Source organism: Mauremys reevesii, linkage group 3 (assembly GCF_016161935.1).
Source record: "Mauremys reevesii isolate NIE-2019 linkage group 3, ASM1616193v1, whole genome shotgun sequence".
Taxonomy (NCBI): domain Eukaryota; kingdom Metazoa; phylum Chordata; order Testudines; family Geoemydidae; genus Mauremys; species Mauremys reevesii.
In genome coordinates, this window is record NC_052625.1 from 16,339,285 (window position 1) to 16,363,862 (window position 24,578).

The window sequence follows — 24,578 nt, forward strand, 5'->3', positions numbered from 1 at the left end:
TACATCTTTCCTCCCACACCCTAGACCAGAGGTGGGAAAACTATGGCCCGTGGGCCGGATGTGGCCCACGGGACCCTCCTGTCCGGCCCCTGAACTCCTGGCGTAGGAGGCCCCTCCCCTGCTGTTCCCCCTCCCCCGCAGGCTCAACTCATTGAGCCGCCAGAGCAATGCTCTGTGTGGCGGGGCTGCGAGCTCCTGGGGCAGCACAGCTGCAGAGCCACAGCCTGACCCGGTGCTCTGTGCTGCATGGTGGCGTGGCTGGCTCCAGCCGGGCGGCACGGCTGCCTGTCCTGGTGTTCTGGGCAGCACTGCTGTAGTGCCGCCAGTCACTGGTGTTCCAGGCAGTGCGGTAAGGGGGCAGGGAGCAGGGGAGGAGGGTTGGATAGAGGGCAGGGGATTTCAGGGTGGTGATCAGGGGTGGGGGTGTGGATGGGGTCGGGGTGGTCAGAGGGCAGGCAACATGGGGGAGAGGTCCTGGGGGCAGTCAGGAAGGAGGGGGGGTTGGATGGGGCAGGGGCAGGGGGCAGTCAGGAAGGAGGGGGGGTTGGATGGGGCAGGGTCGGGGCAGTCAGGAAGGAGAGGAGGGGTTGGATGGGGCAGCAGGGGGCAGTCAGGGGTGGAGGGTCTGGGGGTCGTCAGGGGACAGGGAGTGGGGGTGGTGGATGGGGCAGGAGTCCCGAGGAGCCGTCTGGGGGCGAGAAGCAAGGGTGAGGGAGTCGGATAGGGGGTGGGGCCCAGGCCATGCCTGGCTGTTTGGGGAGGCACAGCCTCCCCTAACCCGCCCTCCATACAATTTTGGAAACCAGATGTGGCCCTCAGGCCAAAAAGTTTGCCCCGCCCAGACATTTCACAAATAAATCAATTTAAAAAGTTAATCAGCAAGGCATTTATGTGTACAAGTAACTGCTCGTTTATGGTATGCAAATGTGTGTTTTCCATGTGCAATTAGTCATCCACTTGCACGTGCACTTGCCGATTTTGCTGGCACAGTTGAAGAACAGCCCTTGGGAAATGTAAAACCTCTACAGCCGGGAGATTTCCGGGCACCCTGTAGTTTGGGAACGGATGGGTGTGGGCGGGAGGGGGTTAGATGAGCCACCTCACGCATGCCAATTTCAACGGTAATAAGAAGGAGTCCTTGTGGCACCTTAAAGACTAACAAATTTCTGTGAGCCAAAGCTGTGGGTTTTAGCCCATGAAAGCTTATGCTCAAATAAATTTGTTAGTCTCTAAGGTGCCCACAAGGCCTCCTCATTCTTTTTGCGGATCCAGACTAACACGGCGGCCGCTCTGAGACGTCAACAGTGTAAATTCACCCTGGAAAGCGGAGGCCGCAGTAACCCTGAAGAAAGGCCCCTGATCTGCCCCTTCCCAGAGTCCAGGCGTGTGCGGCTCTGGGACGGGGCTAGGCCCGCACGTTACAGAGCTGCCCCCATCAGACCCAGCTCTGAACAGCGCCTGCGGCTTCCCCAGCTGCGCTTTGTGCTTCAGCCTCGGCTCTGGTTACAACTTCTGTGCGCGGCTGCTGCGAGCACAGAACTCCCCGCCCAGCAGCCCCACGCACCCGGCGGCGGCGCGGCCATAGGACGAACCCAGGGGGGCGCTCCCGCCCCTCGGCCCCGCGGCAGCCAGTCACTCCGCCCGCTCCCAGTGCGAGGGGCTGCGCGGGGCAGGGCGGCGCCCATTGGCCGGAGCGGGGCCGTCTCGGCGGGCGGGGGGCGGATCGGCAGCGGCGCAGGGAGGTTTCTTTGTGGGGGCGGGGGAAGCGTAGCCGCGGCGGTGATCGTGGGGCGGCTGATAGAGCGCGGGGCAGGCCGTGGCCGCTGTCCCTCCGCCTGGCAGGTAGGCGCCAGTCTCCCCGGTGTGGGGTGCAAGGGGAGCTCTCCCAGAGAGCCCTGGGTGTGGGCTGGAGCCTGCTCTGCTTTCCAACGGGCGCCAATCCGGAGTGACTCCGGTGGAGTCACACCAGCCTGAAACTGGCCTGCTGCGAGGGAGCGCAGAATCAGTGCCAGCCTCTCTGGGTGTGGGTTGAGCCTCAGGCTCTACCGAGGCTGGGATTGGGGCTCGGGGGGTGGGATAAATCAGTGGTTTCAGTGGCAAGCCCTAGGAGCTTGCAAAAATGGTATCCAGCCTTGGCGCTCTTTTTTTGTGATAAAAGTAAAGCACCAGAACTGTTGCCTTTGCTGGCTGAGCAGCGATCCGTTCGCCTCCATTGCCAAATGGCAAAAGTATTTTGGGATTGACCAGATGTTTGGGGGGGAGGATCATAATCTTTCTGTGGTTATTAAATCTGCTGCTGCCTATTACTAATGTGGTGTTGAGCAGTACTATTAGTATTGACCTCAGCAGTCACTCACCGCATGCTAGGCACTTAGAGGATATTAAGTGCAAATGTGCCTTGGCTTCTCATTTTGGTTGGTTATTCCTAAGGCAGCCTTGTTGCTATATATGGTGCTCTGTAGTGGATTCAGCTCAGTGACCGAGCAGTTAAATCCTTGCCTGGCGGAGCTCACGGCCTCATTTTTAATGTTAACTTTAAAGTGGTTTAGAGTCTGTATTGGGTGTCAGGAAGTGCCAGTGCCCAGTAACGGTGTTTAAAGTCTACAGGGAGCCAATTGCACTTAGTTGGAGCTAGGACACAGATTGTTCAGATAAAGTTGTTTTCCCCTAATTCTATCCAGATGTAAGTCAAAAAGAAACTGCTTGTCAAATAGGGTTTTTTTAACACCATTCAGTGGCAAATGCTGAGTGTGGGGGCCACTTCCTGAGAGATGCCGAGGTCCCACAACTTCCATTGGACCTGCCCTTGCTCCCAAGTGGTGGGGAAATTTCCATTGTTTCTGCTAGCCTTTTCCTAAATCCACTTCAGCTCTACCACTGGGAGCAATGGCAGGGGGACCCTTTCAGATTTTTTTTTTGGGGGGGTGAGGGGGGACTTGAAAACTCTCTTTTTTTTGCGGCAGATAATTTAGCAATTAGTTGACAGGAGCCCTATATCTAATTCCTTTATAGAAGAAAGAAAAATAAATAAATATTAGACCCACTCAGCTCTAATAACAACATGTTTTGACATCTTGTGGCAAGTCACTTAAGGGACACTGGTTAGGTTTAAAATTTTAATGTATATTCTACTAACTCTGTGGAGAGAGAGACCCTGTCAGGACTCCTGGGTTCTATCCCAGCTCTGGGAGGAGAGCGGGGTCTAGTGGGTTACAGCGGGGAGCAGATGCATCTGGATTCTATATAAGAACATCAGAATGGCCATACTGGGTAAGACCAATGGTCCATCTAGCCCAGTATCCTGTCTTCCGACAGTGGCCAATGCCAAGTGCTTCTGAGGGAATGAACAGAACAGGTAATTATCAGGTTGCCCTGTTGCCCACTCCCAGCTTCTGGCAAACAGAGGCAAGGGACATGCAGAACATGATGTTGGATCCCTTCCCACCCGGGCTAATAGCCTTTGCTGGTCCTATCCTCCATGAACTTATCTAGTTCTTACTGGAACCCTGTTATAGTTCTGGCCTTCACAACATCCCCTGGCAGAGTTCGACGTGTTGACTGGGAAGAAATACTTTTTTTTTTTGTTTTTGTTTTGTTTTAAATTTGCTGCCTATTAATTTCATTTGGTGACCCCTAGTTCTTGTGTTATGTGAAGGAGTAAATAACATTTCCTTATTCAATTTTTCCACACCATTTATGATTTTATAGACCTTTATCATATCCCCCCTTAGTCTTCTCTTTTCCAAACTGAAAAATCCCAGTCTTTTTAATGTCTCCTCATACATTTCTGTTGCCCTTCTCTGTATCGTTTCCAAATCCAGTATATCTTTTTTGAGATGGGGGTGACCAAATCTGCATGCACTAGTCAATATGTTGACGTACCGTGGATTTATATAGAAGCAATATGATATTTTTCTCTTATTATCTATCCCGTTCCTAATGATTCCCAGTATTCTGGTAGCTTTTTTAATTGCCACTGCATATTGAGCAGATGTTTTCAGAGAACGATCCACAAATGACTCCAAGATCTCTTTGGGTTCAGCTAATTTAGACCCCATCATTTTGTATCTATAGTTGGGATTATATTTTGCCAAGTGCGTTACTTTGCATTTATCGACACTGAATTTCTTCTGCCATTGTATTGCCCAGTCACCCAGTTTTGTAGCTCCTCGCAGTCTGTTTTGGACTTAACAATCTTGAGTAATTTTGTATCATCTGCAAATGTTATCACCTCACTGCGTACCCCTTTTTCCAGATCATTTATGAATATGTTGAATAGGACTGGTCTCAGTACAGACCCCTGGGGGACACCACTATTTACCTCTCTCATTGTCACCTTTTATTCCTACCCTTTGTTTCCTATCTTTTAACTGAAGTGCCTGGCAGTGCTTTCAGGATCATCTAACGATCCATAATTTACTTTAATGATAAGCCTTTTGTTATCTTAATCACCCTGCCTCTGTTTATAAACAAACTCACTGCTGCAAAGGCTGTGCTGCTCCCAGCTTCCGAACACTCAGTTAATAGCTCCGGCTGGGGCTGGGTGAGTAGACCTCCCCTATGAAACTCAGGGAGAGGGGACTAAAGCCTTGCCCCCCACCAATGGCACCCCATGCGATATTAAGAACACTAGTGTAGACAAGCAGCAAAGAGTCTTGTGGCACCGTATAGACTAACAGACGTTTTGGAGCATGAGCTTTCGTGGGTGAATACCCACTTCGTCGGATGCATGACTCCTGAGCCCACTGACTTTTTATGGAATTATCCAGTGCTAATAGAAGAGTTAGACAACAGTGGCTGAAGAGCCAGTTGATACTAGTGTTCCTGCTGTAGGTACCTCTGGTGAATGCAACAGTGGGAAATTTTGGAGAACAAAAATTGTATGTAAACAAGGCTAAATGGCTTAAATTGTTGATTTTAATCATGAGTTAAATCAGCAAGCAGGAAACCTGGATTTAAATAATTGATTTTAATCTTAAAAACAAGGAGTCTGGTGCTGGTGGCACCTTAAAGACTAACAGATTTATTTGGGCATAAGCTTTCGTGGGTAAAAAACCCCACTTCTTCAAGTGCATGGAGTGAAAGTTACAGAAAGTTGCCTGCATCTGTAACTTTCACTAAATGCATCTGAAGAAGTGAGGTTTTTTTTACCTACGAAAGCTTATGCCCAAATAAATCTGTTAGGCCTTGGCTACACTGGCGCTTTACAGCGCTGCAACTTTCTTGCTCAGGGGTGTGAAAAAACACCCCCCTGAGCTCAGCAAGTTACAGCGCTGTAAAGCACCAGTGTAAACAGTGCCCCAGTGTTGGGAGCGCGCTCCCAGCACTGTAAACTAATCCCCACGGGGAGGTGGAGTACCTGCAGCGCTGCGCTGGCGCCGCGACCACATTTGCACTTCAAAGCGCTGGCGCGGGAGCGCTCTCGCGACAGCGCTGTACAGCTGCAAGTGTAGCCGTACCCTTAGTCTTTAAGGTGCCACCGGACTCCTTGTTGTTTTTGTGTATATAGACTAACACGGCTACCCCCGATACTTGATTTTAATCTTGTTTTGCATTTGTACTTTAGTTGTTTCCCTATAGAAACATTCTCTCTGGCTGGTATAAGCATTAAAACATGCTGGTTATCAAAATGTAAAGACTATATTTGGTTGTAACTTTTTGTTACCAGGAGAATACGCTATATCTATACACACTTATTTACACAGTTATACAGCTAGACATACATTTAATCAGATTCTTCATTTTTCTGTTTTTTATGTTAAGAAATACAACACTCACCATTTTTGGCTTAGATTATTTCTACTTGTGATTTCTGTCAAGCTGCATTTGGATGGAAATTGGAATTCAATTAAAAATGTGTCAAAACAGCCTTTGAAAAGTTGTTTATCCATTAACTAAAATGACCTTAAAATGTGTTGGATACAAAAGAAAAGTTTATCAAACACGTTTTAATTTAAAACTAACTGATTTATTAAACAAAGGAAGTATTAAATATAGTTAGTGAACTGACGGACTGGTCATCGTGGATCAGGTTTTTAGTGGTATTTAGACTTCTGAAAGTCTCACTAGGCACCTACCTGCATCTTGAGGTGCCTTGAAAAACTGGCCCGGTGACCTTCCAAGTTTTCAGAAACTGATCTCATCAGGAAAACAAGCTTTCCTGTTTTTTCAGCTTCCCATTGTTTTCTCAGCTTTGAATGAAGTGGTCCAAAGAATATTCTCTTCATTTCCCTCCTCGCCTCGTAGCTAAACTGAAACTATATACATTAAGCCCAAATCTTCTCTGAACAGCAGAAACTGAGAAGTACTTACGTTAGAAGTGCAAATACCAGCATTCACTCCATTGTAAAGACTGAAACTAATATAGATATTTACCCAGTGCAATACTTGATTGTGACACGTTTATAAGTATGACTCAACCTCAGAAGTTAAAGATGTTTCCCTTGCAATACAGTATATAATTAAAAAGCAGCACCCTTTAACTTGTTAATATGGAGAGGGCTCAGTGATGCACTATATTTTTATTTATTGATTTTTAAAATATGAGTCAGTTTGGGCCTTTACAGGGGTCATCATAATTTTAAAGTTAATTATAAACAGGTTTATCTTTTAAAAAGTGAATTTAAAAATTCTGATTTAAATTTAAAAATGTTTAAAAATCATTGATTTTTCTTCATCCTGATGGGACCTGGATCAGGCCCATTGAGTTCAGTGGGAGTTGTGGAGGGGATCATCTCCTCTTAGGATTTGCACAGTGACAGCCCTCCCTCCCCCCCAAAAAAGAAGCTTGTATTGAAGTTAGTGGTGATAATGTTTTAAATTGAAGAGTTCAAAGCCTGTGGTTAAAGAAATGCAAGAACTATCCAACAGCAAAAATAGTCATAGACAGTTATTCTGTATCCTAAACTACAGCTTGCAGAAGTCTCAGTGCTTGTGGAATAGACAGTAATAGTAACTTGTTCATGCACTAGAATGAAAGGATAAAGTATGTGTGTTTCAGACATGCTAGGACTCAAGGAAGGAGCTGGCTTAAATTTCAAACACTGGAGATTCAAGCTGTTCCTTGCATAGATTACAGCTAAATGGATTCCTTCCCCTTACTTCTCATACTGTGAACAGCCCCCTTTTTCCGTTTAGCTTTGACCTGGGGCTGCTTATGCAGGGGGATCATGTTATGGACCAGGGAGATAACACACAGCTAGAATAATGCACATTCAATGTTAGGGCACCTTAGTATCAGAAAGATGTTGACAAATCAGAAGGAATTCAAGAAGGCATGATAATAAATATTAAGGAGGCTAGACAGATACTAGCAGGTGCAACTAGTGGAGTTGCATTGTTTACAGCAGGTCTGAATCAGACCTTCTGTATACACTTTTATATAAGCGACAGTCAAGGGAGGGGACTATAATACTGGAAGTGTGAAAACAACAAGGAGAGAATGGAATTGTCTAGTAGATGCCAGTTTAGTATCTTTGTTATATTTTGGGATCCATAGTTAAATCCTGAAGGATTTTATCGCTGAAGGAGTTAACAAAATATATGGATGAACTGCGCAATTCAGGGAGAGGTGTGTGGGCAGAGATGGCTTAAAGCCCACATTTGATACCCCGATCCTGCTGCATCTGCATGCAGGACTGCTCCCCCTTGCACTGAATTAAAGCAGCCTGAAGGTTGCTGTAACTTACAATGGTGCCAACCAGCAATTGGCATGGAATAGGGGTATACCAGTCATTCTGCTTGTGGCTTCACCTCTTTTCTTTTTTAGTCAGTTGCTGGGAAGAAGAGTTACAGGAGAGCCTCCCTGTTGGCTCTCCTCTTGGGTGGGGGTGATCCTCCTGATGCAACAATAGTATTTATTTTGGTCAGAGTTAAGGTTATGAATTAAAGGAAAAATAAAGCAATCAGGTCTGACCTTAAGCAAAAACATCACGATTGGGTAGGGTGAAGAGAATATGTGGGATGTAGAATTGCTTTGCCCATGATCTCACTTACATGTATTCACTAACACAGGCTCTTTATCTGGAAAAGGCTGAGAATTGCGGCTGTGACATCACTGCAACCATAGTATGGCCAAGGCCCTAGAATGTCTTGTATTTAGGGAGCACAGGTGCCAGGATTCTGTATGCAGCACTGTGGAGTGTGTGTTTGGGGAAGGACTCTGCACTTTTGCCCACTACACACTTGCCATTAGAACAGGGGCAGACCCAGAATTTGACACTTAAAAAAACCCACACACATACACACGCATGCGCGCTGGCAGGAGGTGCATAGTTAGAAGATAAATAGTTAAAACTTGGATGTCCAGCAGAGGGGAGGTGACCACAGCTGGTAAGGAGTTTTCCAATGAAAAATTGTTCCTGGGGAAAGTCAGTTTCAACAAATCCTCCCAATTTTGGGGGTGAAGTTTGAAATTTGTTAGTTTATACTAAAACTTAAAAAGGTCAAAATTTAAAATAAAATGTTTTGATTTACCAGATCTTACTTTAAATAAAATATTTATTATTATTATTAGTTTGTGAAAAATTTCAAGATTGATGATTCATCCCATCCCTGCAACTCCTTGTGGAACTTGCAGAGCAAAGCGATCTGATACCCGTTGGCTTCTTTAAGGATGTTTGGTAAATTTGTGAAATGTTGCAAAGAATTTCTCTCATCTGCTGAATGTTCCATGGCTGAATGTTGATTCGGTCATGCCCGATTTGTCCCACAGGGACAGGTCATAATTGTGGTTGCTGCAGGCAGAACCAGCTAGGACAGGGTTTCTCAAACTTCATTGTATCGAGACTCCCTCCTGACAACAACTATTACTACACGGCCCCGGGCAGGGGAACTGAAGCCTGAGCCCTGCTGCCCTGGGAAGGGGGCCATACCCAAAGTCTGAGCCCCGCCGCCCAGGGCTGAAGCCTTCGGGTTTCGGCTTCAGATGTGGGTGGTGGGGCTCTGACTTCGGCTTTAGCCCCGGGCCCCACCAAGTCTAACGCTAGCCCTGGCGACCCTATTAAAACAGCGTTGCGACCCACTTTGGGGTCCCAACCCACAGTTTGAGAACCGCTGAGCTAGGAGGTTCTTAATTGAAAAGTTTTAAAAGGCTGTTAATTTTGTTCCACCTTTTGAATTTGCTATTGATTTGCCTCGGATGGTCTCCTTTCATGCATTGCTATTTTAGCTTGAGCTAACTGACTAGCAAAAAAGCCGTTCCACTAACGTTTAGCTAATGCTGGGGCATCAGATCAGTTTGACCTAGCTGAAGTGTTTTCGTGTTCGTGAAGCTTTGAGACTGGTGAGTACTTGTATTTGTCACAGTAAGATGTGCACTATTCACCAGAATACCGGCAACATCGGTTTGTTAGCTCAAATACCAACATGTGGTATTTCAAAAACTCCAAAAAAAAAAAAAAAAAGCCATTTGTAATATTCTATAAATATTTTAACTACCTAATAAATTAGCAAATAGCAGTGGTTTGTGAATGGTTGGTAAAGCCAACATTAGCCAGATTTTAATTTGGTGAATATTATTTGACCTGTTCTAATTATAACGGGCTTCTCTCGGAAGCCAGGTGCAGTAACCTGAGCACAACATTGTTGATTTCCGATCTCATGTATATTAAAAACAATTATTTCCATGTGTTCTTTAAAAAAAAATTAAAAAATCCTTCAGTTATTGGTTGAAAAATTCTACGAGTGTTTCATCCCCACAGTGGTGATCTTCCTGGATCAGCTGAGATGCAGCTAAACTAATTAGTAGCTGTTTAAAGCCTTCCACATACTCGTTAACTTAAATTAGCCGTGTCATCTGCAAGCCTTTGTTATGACTTTCTATCTGGGGGATTATAGGGAATTGCTGCCATGGATGCCCGAGGATCTACTTAGTAACATACTTGTGGACAAGATAGATAATGTGATCTTTTTATTGGATTTTCAAGTACACAGGATCTTGAGCTAAAATGTTTGTCATCAGGTGTGTTCTTTGACATGTTAAATGAAACTGAATGACAGTAATGGCTGACATTATTTTACCACGCTGGTCGTTACTGGATTAGTGTTTGCGGGTGCACCTATACTGACTATGGGTTCAAAGTGCATAGCGTTGTCATTGAACAGTGTTTTTCTGAGAGATCAGAAGTTCGGTTTAAAGCTCTATGTAAACATTTTTGCTAACAGGAATCTGTAATTTGTTTACAAGACTTTTTGGGCTATCACAAAGTGACATTTTCTATAACTGTCTGAAACGTATCCAAATCACGTAGCTGCTTTTGGGTCCGAACCCTTGAGTGGGATAGTATAAAACAGGGATCAGCAACCTTTGACACGTGGCCTGCTAGGGTAAGCACCCTGGCACGCTGGGCTGGTTTGTTTACCTGCTACATCCGCAGGTTCGGCCAATCGCAACTCCCACTGGCTGTGGTTCGCTGCTCCAGGCCAATGGGGGCTGCGGGAAACGGCGGCCCGCATCCCTCGGCCCACACCGCTTCCCGCAGCCCCCATTGGCCTGGAGCGGCGAACCGCAGCCAGTGGGAGCCGCGATTGGCCGAACCTGCAGATGCGGCAGGTAAACAAACTGTCTCGGCCCGCCAGGGGCCATGTGCCAAAGGTTGCCGATCCCTGGTGTAAAAATAACTGGCATTGCGAATTGTACTGTCAGGTTGTATTGGTACAGTCTTTACTTTCTAAGAATGATTGAATTTAATGGTGTGTGCATAGGATTTCGTGGCAAGACCCTATAGATGTATAAAAGGCAACTTGGGTAGAGCAGGGAAGATCCTTAACTGTGTTCCACTGGTGTAAAGAAGGAGCATCTCCTCCAGAGTGAGTGGAATCTTACTCAGGGACTGCGGGAACTTATTCCCTTGGGGCTCAATCATGGAGTTTCCACAAGCCCTGAGTAACAGGCAGCTTGTAGCTGCAATGCCTCAGGAGCAAATCAGGGAGTGACTTGTGACTCAGGCTACGTCTACAGTACAGGCGCTACAGTGGCACAGGTACGGCGCTGCGGCTGTTCCACTGTAGCACTATAGCATAGATGCTTCCTGGAGCGACGAAAGGGTTTTTTCCATCACTGTAATGAATAGATTTCTCAAAGATGGTAACTGGGTCAGCTGAAGAACACTTCCATCAACCTAGCGGCATCTGCACTGGAGGTTGGGTTGGCTTAACTAAATTGTTCAGGGGTGGTGGATTTTCCACATCCGTGAGTGATGTAGCTAGGTTGACCTAAAATGTTAAGTTAGATCAGTCTTCAATCGCAATTCACTCCTTGCCCAGAGTGGAAGTAATCTGTGCCACCCTGTCACTGCAACTGATCTTTGTTTCTGTACCAGCAAAGCTGTGATGACTGGTGCACCCACTCCCTGACCCTACTATCAATGAGCAATTAGTCATGAGTAATCAATCACTCATCAAGGTAGAAGTTGCACAATCAGGCCTTGAGATGATTGTTTTATATCTGTTTCTTAACGTCTCCATTTCAGAGAAGTCAACCTGCAGAGAAACCCTCACGTATCCCTGTAAAGAAATTACCTGTCCCAGAAGTTCTTTAGTGCTTGATTCTCTAGCCACTCTAGATACACAGCTGCTATTGAAACGAGTGGCTGTTCATTTGGGCTCAGTAACTTTATTCATGTGCAAAAGTGCTTTCAGGAGCATGGTCCTTAGTTAGCAACCATAGAGCTGTCAGAGCAGGTACAAAACCTGCATTTGGTCCCAATGTACCACTAGAGTAAAAGTGACTCTCCAAAGAGCAAAACTATGATTTTAGCATAATAACTTGTAATGTGAAGCCAGAAAAGTGCTGGCAAAGAATGAAAGCAAACGTGCCATTATTTTGTGTGATTGAAGATGCACAAAGATGATGTGATCTAATGATTTTTGCTCAGGACAGGCTAAAGTGTTTTTCTTTACTTGGATGCAGGGTAAAGCAAATCCATGTTGTTTTAGTTGTGTGGAAATGGGGAAGGAGGGTCACTTTGTTGTTTCTTTCAGAGAGTTCAAGACTACGAGCACATGGTCTGTGAAGGGAAGGAGTTCTGCATGAATGGCCTTGGATGTGGGAAAATCAGATTCTGAAGCCTCACTGAATGTGAAGGCCAAGTCCTATGGTAGGTGGAACTACACAGAACTAGAGACCGACTGCCCTGAGCTAGGTAGCTGTGTGCATCACCTTTTAGAAGCAAAGGAAGTGAATTCATCCCCAAAAGGAACTGAGGATGTGGCAATGGATGGAACAGGCCACAGAGTAACTGGTGTCTCCCAGAGAAAGCCCAGCTGCTGTAAAGTATCTTTAACACCTTCTTCCAGGTTTTCCAGAGCAAAAGCAAAAACAACATACGTGGAGAGGCAGCCATTAACTGATTGCTATCATGAATGGTTCTATTTACCCCGTCGCTTTAGCAGAACACTTTCCCACCCCGGAGGGCAGCAGGTGAGAAGATTTCACTTATTATTTTATTTATTACATTTTCAGCAAAAGACCCCCCAGATGAGGTTGGAGATCTGTTATGCTAGGCTTGATTTTTCACTTGTGCCAAGCCCCCATATCGCTTATTTAGGAGCCTGACTTTGGGCCCCCCAAGTTTGTAAATGTTGGCCTTTGAGGTAGACTTGTTGGGTATGAGGTTCAGTGGAGACATCCCCCTCCGTCAGCCCTCAGCCTGGCTATTGGAAAGATTTTAACAAAGCATTTCAGATTAATTCATCTTTTGGTAAATCCTGCTGTGCCTAGTAAGCGACTCGGGGCATGAATCTGGTGCCTTCCTCCAGATCATTGCAAGTAGTCTCTTTCACTTGACCTGGCCAGTGATGCGCATCTAAACGCTGTATTAGATCAGTGTTCAAATGGACTCACCACTTGCCCTCTTGGGGCTGGGCAGGGGATAGCAGGTTCTTCTCCTCTAGCACTCCCTGTAGGTAGCTCCTCCAGCCCTGTGATGGTTTGCCTCTTCTCATGGATCAGCCCTGCAGCCAGATCACATTTAGTCCCACCTCTTCTAGAGTAAATGGAGTCCAATAAATTAAACTCAGATAAACGTAACTCATTGCCTCTACCCAGACTCACTCCTCCACGGATTCTTCATCCCTTCCCAGGTTTTGTGAGGTTGGCCTCTCACTCTTGGACAGGTGGATGCCTCCCCAGGGCTTTCTCCCTAGAGGCCCAGTTCCAAACTCGGTTGTCCTTTTTCCCTTTGTGTCAAGGTGTGTCTGCATCATCTTTTCCAGTGGCTGGTCAAGAAACCCAGGTCCTCCCTCTCCTTGCATTCCAGTCCTGGCACCCTGTGGCAAGCAGCTAGGGTCTTCTCTCTGCCTGCCTGGACTCTTCTTCCTTCCTTCATGTCCTTTTCCACAGCCACTTCCGGGACTTACTGTAGTTTTGCTTCTCTCAAGTCTTTTCCTCCATTTTCTAGCAGCCAATGAGGGACTGCAGTGTCCTTCCCTGCTCTCCCTGCAGCCATTTTCTCAAGGGCTTCCTCCCTCTATGCTCTCCACCCAGCACCTCCCCCAGCTGGGCTTCATCATCAGTTAGGTCTGGCCCAGCCTCCAGGTGCAACCCTGTCTACTAGTTGTTCTCTGTTTCCAGTTAACTCCTTTGTCAACTGTGTGGGGCACATACTCTATCACAAGCCGATGCAGCCTAGTGTGCTGCACATTGGGAGCACATCTGACCAGTGCTTGGTGATCTGTGCTGGCTTCCCATAAGCTTCTGGGTGGAATTCAAAATGTTGGCTTTAACCTGTGAAAGCCACAAACAGTGAGAGACTTGGTTACCTGCGAGATTACCTCTCCCTGCCACACACTGCCGCTGTTCAGATCGGCAGAGATGCTTGAGCTCCCCCAATAGAAACGAGAGGGAGCAGCTGGTGGTATGTTCTGAGGGACCTTCAGTTGTGGACTCGTTTTTTCCACAAAAACCCAAACTTGGTAACGTTGTGGGCAAGCTGCAAAGCCCATCCTTTCTCCTCCTTGTTAAAGCAGGTGAGGACTGGCTACACTCTGCGCGAGCCTTTGTTTTTGTTGTGATGATGGTTAGTTTATGGGAGAGCGGCTCAGAGCACTGGATGGGCGTGTGTTGTATTTAAACACTCGAAATCAATAAATGTAGTGTGATGACACTTCACATCCCTTTTCCCCACAGCACATGCTTTATAATGATGGCTCTGGCTGACTTTATAACGATGTCTCGTGTCATACAGCCTTCAAGTACCTGGCCTGCCTCGCCGCAGATACGGCGACATTACCAGCCCATTTCAGCCCTGGTGTACATGGGTACAACTCCCCTGAAGGCAATGGAGTCGACATGTGAGCACTTGCTTACACTAGGCCTGGATTAGGCCCTGAAACTCATATTCCTGCCCTGCTGACAACACAATGGGGCTTTTATCTGCACTTCTGCTACTTGTATTGCTCAAAGAATTCCTTACGAGTTAGACCTCTGATTTCTTGTTTCTGTTTGCAGGGATTCTCCCCATTGGCGAAACGCATTTATAACGTTGTCAAAGCCATACACGAACTACGCAGGCCTTTAATGTGTGAACTACGATTGCTTCATTCTCTGTTTTTTTTCCCCCTCCCCTCCAGTGTTTTGAGCAGATGAAAATGGTGGAATGTCCTGGCTGTAAGGAGCACCTTCTGAATGCTCCTGAGCATCAGCCAACGCTTCGGAGCTCAGCAATGGATGCCAACATTTACATCTCCAGTTCTGAGTCCCTTCCTGCCCTAAATGCTGACCGAGGGAGCCAGTCCTCACTTTCCCTTTCTTCAACCACTTCGAAGTCTTTGCCTAACAGAACGCTCCCCAGTTTTGATACAGTAATCCCAACGTTTTCCAGATCGAGCCTTTCCACGCCACCTTCAGAAGACGACGACTTTGAACAGCAGGAGATAAGATCAAGAAGCTTACCAGCTCGAAGGGTTTTTTCTTCATCTGAAGTCTTCCCCTCTCGGTATCTGCACAGTCGCTCTACTCCAGTAGAAGATCCCATGATCAGCACATGCAGGCCGTTAAATCCTCTCTTTGATGACTGCGGAGCTGTGGAACAAGAAAAAAAGAGGTCGTCCTTTCAGGCTGATTACTGGGCATGTGCAATACCTGATTCTTTACCCCCGTCTCCGGACCGGCAGTCTCCACACTGGAACCCTAATAAAGAATACGAGGACTTGCTTGATTACACTTACCCTTTGAAGCCAAAATACAAGCTTGCGAAGAACATCAGGTCTGTGATGCCTGATCCCTTCTTCCATGACTCTGGTATAGACCTTGACAGCTTTTCTGTTTCACCTGAGAGCACTTTGAAGTGTATCAGTGCACCCGGTCAAAATCAACGTGTTTCAGGGAGCAACGTAAGCCAGAGTAAGGAGTGTGGGATCTCAGCAGAAAGATTTTCAACTCCCTTGTCTAAGAAGCCAGGGTATTTAGGAGCAGTTCCTTACTATGGACCTTCACCTATCACAAAAGTGTCCTTTGCAGAATGTGTTGCTACTGCCACCAAAGCAGATCCAGTTAGAGGGTTTGCAAACAGCTTGCTTACTTCTAAGTGTGCTGGACTGAGTTCATGTGATCCGACTCACGTAGATGGGAGAGGCTGGGGGAGTAGAGGAGATGAAGACTTTTCAAAGTGTCAGGTAAAGAAAAAGGGTGCCAGTCATTTTGTACCCACCACGCCAATACTGCCACTGAAAAAAGCATGGGAGAATGATGAAGAATTTCTTTCCCTGCCTCCCAGAATCAAGGAGTTAGAAGGTTTGGCTCAATATTTGTCTGATCTTTCGCTGACTAAAGGGAGACCTGGGCATGACCAGGTGCAACAAGACCTTCCATGCTACAGTGGCAGCAGAAGGCAGCTTTTATCTGACTTTGTTGAAGATCAAGGCAGCATAAAGAACAAATATGGAATTCAGGGCAGTGAGGATTGTGTTCTGTGTCATGCATGCAGCTCTCAAAAGCCCTCTACAGAAAATATTAACCCGAGTAGCCAGGACCACAGGGAATCGGTAAGCAGATTGGGAATGCCCTCCATCAGGGACATGCTAGATGGGAGATACCTAGGTGCACTGGAGAGTGAAGGGCAGGATCTAACAAAAGGGAAGGACCAACAGAAAGAGTCACTTGCACAATGTATTAAGGTGGGTTGAAACCAGAAATTAATGGAAGATGTCTGTGTATTTTTGTTTTCCTCCCAGTTCCTTTTGCATGACGTTTAAATTTCCTGCAGCTGCTACTAATTTATATGTTCGGTTTCACTGGAGCAGACTGGTTCTGATTGCGGAGGGCATCTCTGCCAGCTTGAGGTTCCAGAATGCCACACAACTCTTGCTGTCTGTGGCACCCGGGCTAAAGTGCAGAGCCCAGCCTGCAACAGGAGTTTTTTCCTGCAGCTTCGTGAAGCACTATGGTTCCGTGTCTGCTGAGTTTCACATTGAATTTCAGGTTCGAACATACTGAAAAGCTCAAAAGCTGTGTCTGCGCTGGACTTTCACCTACAAAATTTCCCACTAGTGCAGCTCCCCCAGTAGGAGCTCTCGTATAGACAAGGCACTGGCATTTTTAACACCATTTTTCCTAGGCCTTCTCTGAGCAGGGTTAGATATAGATGGTGGAAACACTGGTGGTTCTGGTGACTTGTCTACACAAGCGCTCTTGCCTTTGTTGCCATTGAAGTGAAGCTGCCCTGGTGGGAAATCATAAGGGAAACAGTCTGGGGTAGACACAGCCAGAGTGACACTGTGAAATTGTCGGCTTTTCTTCCCTCAAACTACGATGGGGCTTGAAGCTCAACCCCGGTTTGCTGGAAAGTTAGTGAGCCTGTCAGTGAGTTGGCTCCAGTTTAAGTGCATATTGAAACCAGGTAGATATTTGTCAGAAAAGTTTAGGGAGTCTCTTTTTATTAATATGCTGTAAATCAGAATTTTCATTGCCACTCCTAGGACTGATCAACATTTTATCCAGCTTTGAAATGTGATGGTGGGAAGGGGAAAGGAAAAACATTTTTGGTACTTGCCCACCCCTCACACACTTTTTTGACTCGCCGTTGAGCTGGTTGCATTTATCTGCATTTTGATGACATTTCAAAAAGAGGGGGGGCAGGAGTGTTTTTGTTTTTTTCTTTCCCCTGTTGGACTTTTGCTCCCTTTATTTTCAGCTGGGTCTAGACCTTCCTAAGTAGCAGCTTTGTCCCCAGCGTCACACTGCGTTGGTTTGGTCATATGGTTGTCAGTATTCCAAATAAGTGACCATGTTGCTAATGGCTAATGCCAGTTACAGAGACAGGTAGGGAGGAATTGCTGTACTTAGGCACAGGACTAACTCTCTGCTGTACGGGAGATCAGAATTAGGCCCACAGATCCCAGCCTCAGCATTTCGAACAGGCAGTTTCAACTCTGTGGTTTTTGGTTGTACTTCGCACCACGTAAATTCTTATTAGGCCTGGTCTAAACTTGAAAGTGGTAATAGTATAAGGGTAGGTCTATACTTACCCGCCGGGTCGACGCGTAGAGTTCGACTTCTCGGAGTTCGAACTAACTACGTCTACTAAATCTATACGCGATAGTCGAACTCGAGAGCAGCGCTCGACCTCCGAACTCCACCACCCACCACGGCGGCGGCGGCGGCGAGCGAGAGACGCGACATGGATCCCATGGCGTCTGGACAGGTAGGGCAGTTCAAACGTTCGTAGTTAGGTTAGCTACTACTGCTGCTGCGTGGCTGAAGTCATCGTTTGACCCCAGTACCACCCCACCACTAAGTGTTTCAGGCAGGGGAGTGGGTTTGGTTTTTTTATTGACATAGTTATACCAGTACAAGCCATAGCGTGGATGCAGATATTGGTACAAAGGTGCCTTTTACCAGAATAGCTTATTCTCTTTCCTGTACAAGGGTAGTTATACCAGTATAAAGCACCTTTATACCAATATAACTGCATCCTTTTGGTGGGGAGGAGGGGGTGGTTGTACTGCTTTAACATTACTGGTATGGGTTAAAGTGCTATGACTTTCTAGTGTAGACAAGGGTTAGGTGAATTAGGGCCAGATCTTTATCTTCAAAGCAGTGGAGGATGTTTAGCTCGTACAGAGGGTCCTCAGCACCCTGCAGAAATACAGCCTTATTGTGGCTTTGAAAATACCCCGTCTCCCCTCCCCCCCACACACACTAAGGCCTAGGTTACACTAGTGGGGGGTGAGGGGTGTTTCTAAGATACTTCAACTTACCTGGCCGTCCTCATGGTGGCGAGTCAGCTGCCGCGGCTCCCCCGTCGACTCCACATACTCCTCCTGCCAAGGTGGAATACGGGTGTTGATTAGCGGATCGATTTATCGCATTCAGATGAGGCGCGATAAATCGATCCCCGATACATCGAACACTACCCGCCCATCCAGCGGGTAGTATAGACGTACCCTTAATTTAAAAATAGACCTTTAGGAAGATTCATGGCAAAACCATTCAATAACTCTGGTGCTCTACAAAGTGGGGCCCCGCTCCTGCAGAGAGACACGAGCAAGCAAACCCTCATGCCTATGCAGAACTCCGTTGACTAAAAGGCCTTTTGTAGCAGCCATTTGAAAGTCAAGTTAATGACACTAGTGACGTGTTAGCCATGTTGAATACATTTTGGGGTATGCTGGTAATTTTCATCTTTCTCTGCCTTCCCTCCTCATTTGTGCCCTGAGATGCATCCTATGCTCTTGCAAGCTAACTCGCAATATTAATTTTGTTCAGTGGGCTAATTTTCATTTCAAGAGTGTTAAACCCAAATAAATTAATAGCTTTCTTGGGGTTTTTTGTGTGGCGGAAGGAAGCGGGGAGAGAAGAGAAGGAAGAGATCAGCGTTCAAACAAGGATCTTCAAGAGCAGTGATTCTAAGCCAGCATGGAATAAACGTTCTATGAAGCATCCTTTGGCCACGTATTAATGTCATTATATCTTTGTTACGGAAAAATAGATAAGTAATGCCTTTTATTGTGATTCATCTAAGTAGATATTTTGCTGTCAGCTAGAAGAGCTAATTCATTGGCTGTATAAAGTAGCAGACGTTACAGACAACTGGATTCCACCCGAACCAGACGTTGAAAGTGTGAAGACCTCCTTACATCGTTACCTGGTAACTATATTTGCTGATCTTTTTCTTTTCACCCCAGACGTATTTTAGTAGGAAATATTGCATAAAACTTTTTTTTTTTAAATACTTAAGGAGGGTGGTGGGTTTTTTTTTGTTTGTTTGTTTTTTTCCTCAAAAAGACTCAGTGTTGGCCTTGGGTCAGTTGTTGGGTGTTGGTCTGGGAGACCTGTATCCAATTTGTGCTCTGTCACAGACTTCCTGGGTGACCTTGGGCAAGTCACTCAGCCTTTTTGTACCTCAGTTCCTCATCTATCAGATAAGGATACTACCACTGCCCCACCTCACAGGGCCGTTCTGAGGATAAATAGATCAAAGTTTGTGAGATGCTCAGGAACTACAATAATGGAGGCAGATGGCTGCTCCTATTGAGTTCAGTGGGAGAAGAGTCAGGCCAGTGCTGGGAGCGTTTTTGAAAATCCCTCTCCGCATACTTCAGTAGAGCATGTTCTGAAACAAGGGCGGGAGGTCATCTCGGTCAGCGTGAGAGCGTCGCGTAGCTCTAACTCTTTTTATTTAGACTTTCTCTATGTGGTTGGGGGAAGGAACCTTATTTTCCATTGTTGTATTTTATTAACATCCTCTAGTACTTCTCCTTGATATGTTCTTTAGTTACCTGCTGTATCTTCCTGCACAAAGGGGTGGGCCCTGCCCATTTGGGGACAGTATCTGCACTACCATTCTGTTCTCCTCTCAGAGATGTGTCGTACTCAGAGCCCTAGAATATCCACCCCAGGCGTGGGGTCAGCCCCACAGCTCACCTAGAGTCCATATGAGGGTGTTAAGTGATGCGTAGGCCATTTTATCCCTTCTGAATAAGACAAGTGTCAGATTAGACTCGCCACTGGCGAGCTCCCCCATGGCTGGGTGTGGCATCTCAGGCTCGTCTGTTCTAGCACCTCCTGATGACAGCTGAGCCCCTCCAGCGCTCAAGTGCTCTGTCTCTCCTCAGGCCATGCCCCTCCAGCCAGGTCACATTTAGTTCCCTCCCCGCCCGTTCCAGGGTAAACCAAGCCTCCAATAAACTAAACTCAAATAAACATAACTCTCCGTATTCCCCTTTCTGGGCTCTGCAGGATTGTCCTCCTCCTAACATGCAGAGTGATGCCTCCCAGGGCTTTCTCCCGGTTCCACACTCAGTAGTCGTCCTCCCCCTTGTGTCAGGGTGTTTCAGTCCCACCCATCCCTGTGGCTAGTCAGGGAACAAGGCATCTCTCTTGGTTCCACTGCTGCCTCAGACTGTTCACTGCCTTCCTGGACTTCTGCCTTCCTTGGCCTTCCCGCAGCCCCACCCTGGGCTTATTGTACCTCTGCTTCTCAAGGCTTTTCCTCCACTCTCTAACAACCAGACAGGCACTGCGGCGTTCTCTCCCTGGAGCCGCCTTCTCAGCAGGGGCTTCCTCCCTTTGTGCTCTCTGCTCATCTCCTCCCCCAGCTGGGCTTCATCTTCTGCTTGGCCTGGCCCACTAATTGCCCTCTGTCTCCAGGTGTCTCTTTCCTTACCTGTGTGGGGCACAGGTGATCAAGGTATTCAACGAGTTAGACGTTAGTATAACTTTTCTTTGTATCTTTTTAGGGCAGTGAGCCCATGCTACACGCAATATTCCACTTGTGTTGGCATGCGATGAGAAATCAGAGCGGTAGAATGAACGGACCGTTACTAGTCGTAATCCTTTTTAGTTACCTTTGGTTACCTGTGGAGGGACTTGTTCATTTTCTCCTCCCCAGGGGAGGTGCCCAGGACTCTGGGAGGCAGTGTGCTCCCAGGTTTAGTGCATAGCTCTCAGGGTGGTGGCAGAACGCGAGTCTAGTTCTGTTCTGCCAAAGAGTCGCTGCATGGCCTTGGGGCACATCACCTGAGCTCCGTCTGTTCTTCCTTCTGTAAAGTGGGGAGGATACTACTTACCCATCTGCCTCCCAAGGGTGACTGTGAAGATTACGGTGGGGCTTAAAGTGTTTGGAACGTGTAAGGTACCCTATAGCTCAGCAAGACTGATGCACATGTACCCTTTGCAATGGAAATTGTGTGAGCAGATTTCCTGGGATGAGTAGGTCCAAGTCAGAGCCTTCTGTCTTAGGCTACTCTATCTGATCCGGAGTCAGATCACAGGATCCAAGCACCCCCAAAACTAAGGGAAGATTCATATCCAGGGGACACCTTTGGGCCCACCTCTACCCAAAATACCAAGCATATCACACCTCCAAAATGGCTGCTTCCCATAGGCCAGGGGATCAGGAATGTTGAGGTCCTTTCGATCATAGGTCTTCCGCTAGGCAGCATGATGCAAGCAACTAGTGGTACATTTCTATCCTGGTATACGGTCCCCAAAACACTTGTAAAAACAAAACCTGTTTTCTTCACAGCAATTCAAGAAAGATGTAGCTGATCACCAGGCGCTGACAGAGAGCGTGTTACAAAGGGGTGAAACCCTCCTGAAATGCATGGCATCGAATTCACCAGGTAAGGGGACTTCCTTTTGGACAGGATGTGGAGACCGTCTCTTTCTGTGAGACAACAAAACCTGCAAGAGGTCAACATCCAGCTGCAGCCAGACTCTGAGATTCATGTGCTGAGCTGTGCTTTGTGTGGGGGAGTGATTCGGCAACCTTGTCAAAATTAGTGGGAGCTTTAAAGAGAAGTGGCTGATAACTTGAAACAGGGCTGTTTATCAGCGAGCTCCAGGGGGAGGGTAATAGACTCCAATTGATGGAAGACTATTCTAGTTATTTGTCTCCATTTAAGCCATCACTTACAGGCTAGCTTAGAGCTGACAGTGTTTTAAACTAGTGTCAAAACCTCCCCATGCCACCCCAGCTCCACCTCAGATCAGAAGGCATTTGTCAAAGATACTTCTCGGATATTTAATGGGAGAGCCACATATTTATGCTTCTCTCCTGTACCTCTGTATAGTTGTCTCTCAAACATGCTACTTGCCAACTTTGCCTCCAGCCGTGACTCAGCTGGAGACGTTAGCACACAGCAACGCCCCTTCCTGTCATGAAGTTTGCTGGTAACAGACCGTAGCTGAGCTTGATTTCTTCTGTAATGATAATGGCTGCCCTCTTTTCCCTTCTCTAGACTGCTCCTGCGCCTTCCTCTCCTCTAACAGCATTGGCAGGTAGTGCAGCCGAGCTGCTCCAGGCATGGAGCGCTCTTTGCAACAGCAGGAGACATCATCGTTTTGGTTCTGCCTCCGTTTCCATGTCAATGCTTTGGTTTTTGTAGTAAGGATTTGATAACCCTGACGTGGCAAAATCCCTGTGGATTGGGGTGTAAATCTTGTGCTGGGAGGCAGAGATGGCTTTAAGCCTCCATTGCACCCTTTGAATTCTAGACGTGGCCCCGGTGCACCTTAGAGCTGCAGCACCCAGGTCTGTGCTACGTAAGGACTTGTTTGAATAGACACCTGTGGGCCACTCCAGCAGCTCAGGGTACGTCTACACTACGGGACTATTCCGAATTTGCATAAACCGGTTTTGTAAAACAGATTTTATAAAATCGAGTGTGCGCGGCCACACTAAACACATTAAATCGGTGGTGTGCGTCCACGGTCCGAGGCTAGCGTCGATTTCTGGAGCATTGCACTGTGGGTAGCTACTCCGTAGCTATCCCATAGTTCCCGCAGCCTCCCCGCCTCCTCCTCCCTTTGAATTTCCGGGTTGAGAAATTCATTGTCGCGGGTGGTTCTGGGTAAATGTCTTCAGTCACTCCTTCCGCTGGGAAAGCAACGGCAGACAAGCATTTCATGCCTTTTTTCCCTGGATTGCCCTGGCAGATGCCATAGCATGGCAATCATGGAGCCTGTTTAGCCTTTTGTGACTGTCACCGTATGTGGACTAGATGCCGCTCACAGAGACAATTCAGCAGCGCTACACAGAAGCATGCTTTTGCTTTTGCATGATAGCAGGGATGGTTATCAGCCATATTGCACCATCTACCATACCATAAATTGGTAATAAGATGATTGTGGCTACCAGTCCTTTTGCACTGTTCCATTTGCTGCTGTCATAAGTGCCCCTGGCTGCTCTTAGCCAGGGGCGCAAAAGCCAAAATTGGGAATGACTCCCTGAGTCAATCCCTCCTTTTTGGTATCTAAAAATAGAATCAGTCTGTCGGGTTACATCATCCCTATGCTGCCTTGGTGGAAAGTTACAGCAGCAGGACAACAAGAATAGAGGAGTTAGATAAAGTTGTTATGAGAAAGTAGGGAACTGCCCGAGCGAGGCAAATGCCAGGTGGCCTAACTGGGATCAGATAAGTTGCATGGGAAATGGGAAACCAGTAAGCAAAGGGCCATGCATGTGAAAAGTGTGTGTATCAGACAAAGAACCAATCAGCAGCAATGTAATGTTGGTGTGTCTGACGTTTGCTAATATGGAGAAGCCTATATAATATGATGCATTGTAAATAATAGATGATTCAGCTTGCAATCATATTGGTTGTTGTGCTTTATCCGGCCCGCATGCAACGCAACATCAGTCCTGCCTAGAATATGGGCAAGTCCCCTAGAATATGGGCAAGTCCCCTAGTCCTGCCTAGAATATGGGCAAGTGTACTAGAGAACCACTGTATCATAGAACCGAAGAGCACAGCTGCTCTGTGTCAGATCCTGCAGAAATTATGAGCTGTATTCTATTCACAGGGGGTGCTCCTGCAACAACCCCACCTGTTGATTCCGTTCTTCCCTCAGCCTTCCTGGGCTACCGTAGCATTGTCCCCCCACTTGTGTGATGAAGTAATAAAGAATGCAGGAATAAGACACAGTGATTTGTTAGTGAGATATGAGTGGAAGGCAGCCTCCAGCTGCTATGATAGTCCAGACAGGACAGTAAGGAGTGTGTAGGAGAGGAGCCCAGCATCCCTCTGCTAGTTCAGGGGCACTTGAATCTTTTCTTTACACATGAAGGGTGGGGGCTGATGGAGCTCAGCCCCCTGTTTCTATGACGATGATGGTTATCAGCCATATTGCACCATCTACCATGAAAAATTAGGACCAGGCGCCCTTGATCGACCTAACAGATGCTGGTCATCATGGTTACCAGTCCTTTTGCACTGCCCCTTTTGCCAATAGGCTGATGATGAGGACGGGTACCAGTCGTATTGCACCATCAGCCACCCATGGCGGGGCGAAGCAAGGATGTTGGGGTTCAGTGCTGCAGCATCGGGTCTATCTGCAGCATTCAGTAAAGATAGGGTGACATGTTAAAGAGTCAAGAGAGGATTGTTTTCCCTTTCACTTCTGGGGTGGGTAGGGGGGTGCGTAAATTGCCGAGCTATGCCCTGACCCACCGCGGACACTGTGTTTGACCCTAGAAGCATTTGGAGCTCAGCCAAGAATGCAAATACTTTTCGGAGACTGCAGGAACTGTGGGATAGCTTGAGTCCTCCAGTCCATGAGCGTCCATTTGATTCTTGGGCTTTCCGTTACGTTTGTCACGCAGCAGTGCGCTGAGCCCCTGCTATGGCGTCTGTCT

At 47.0% G+C, this 24,578-nt stretch overlaps 1 protein-coding gene across 2 annotated transcripts in view; it reads left to right on the forward strand.

Annotated features, from left to right (window-relative positions):
• The first annotated feature begins 1,715 nt into the window (after positions 1-1,715).
• Positions 1,716-24,578, forward strand: part of CEP68 (centrosomal protein 68) — a 33,191-nt gene continuing 10,328 nt past the window's right edge. The window contains exons 1-5 of one of the 2 annotated variants that reach the window (XM_039532708.1): positions 1,716-1,842; positions 11,983-12,421; positions 14,572-16,116; positions 18,966-19,088; positions 21,468-21,564. In XM_039532708.1, coding sequence (XP_039388642.1) covers positions 12,035-12,421; positions 14,572-16,116; positions 18,966-19,088; positions 21,468-21,564 — 2,152 coding nt within the window. In that variant the 5' untranslated portion in view covers positions 1,716-1,842; positions 11,983-12,034. The remainder of the gene's footprint in view (positions 1,843-11,982; positions 12,422-14,571; positions 16,117-18,965; positions 19,089-21,467; positions 21,565-24,578) is intronic. The other variant, XM_039532707.1, reaches the window with a different exon arrangement.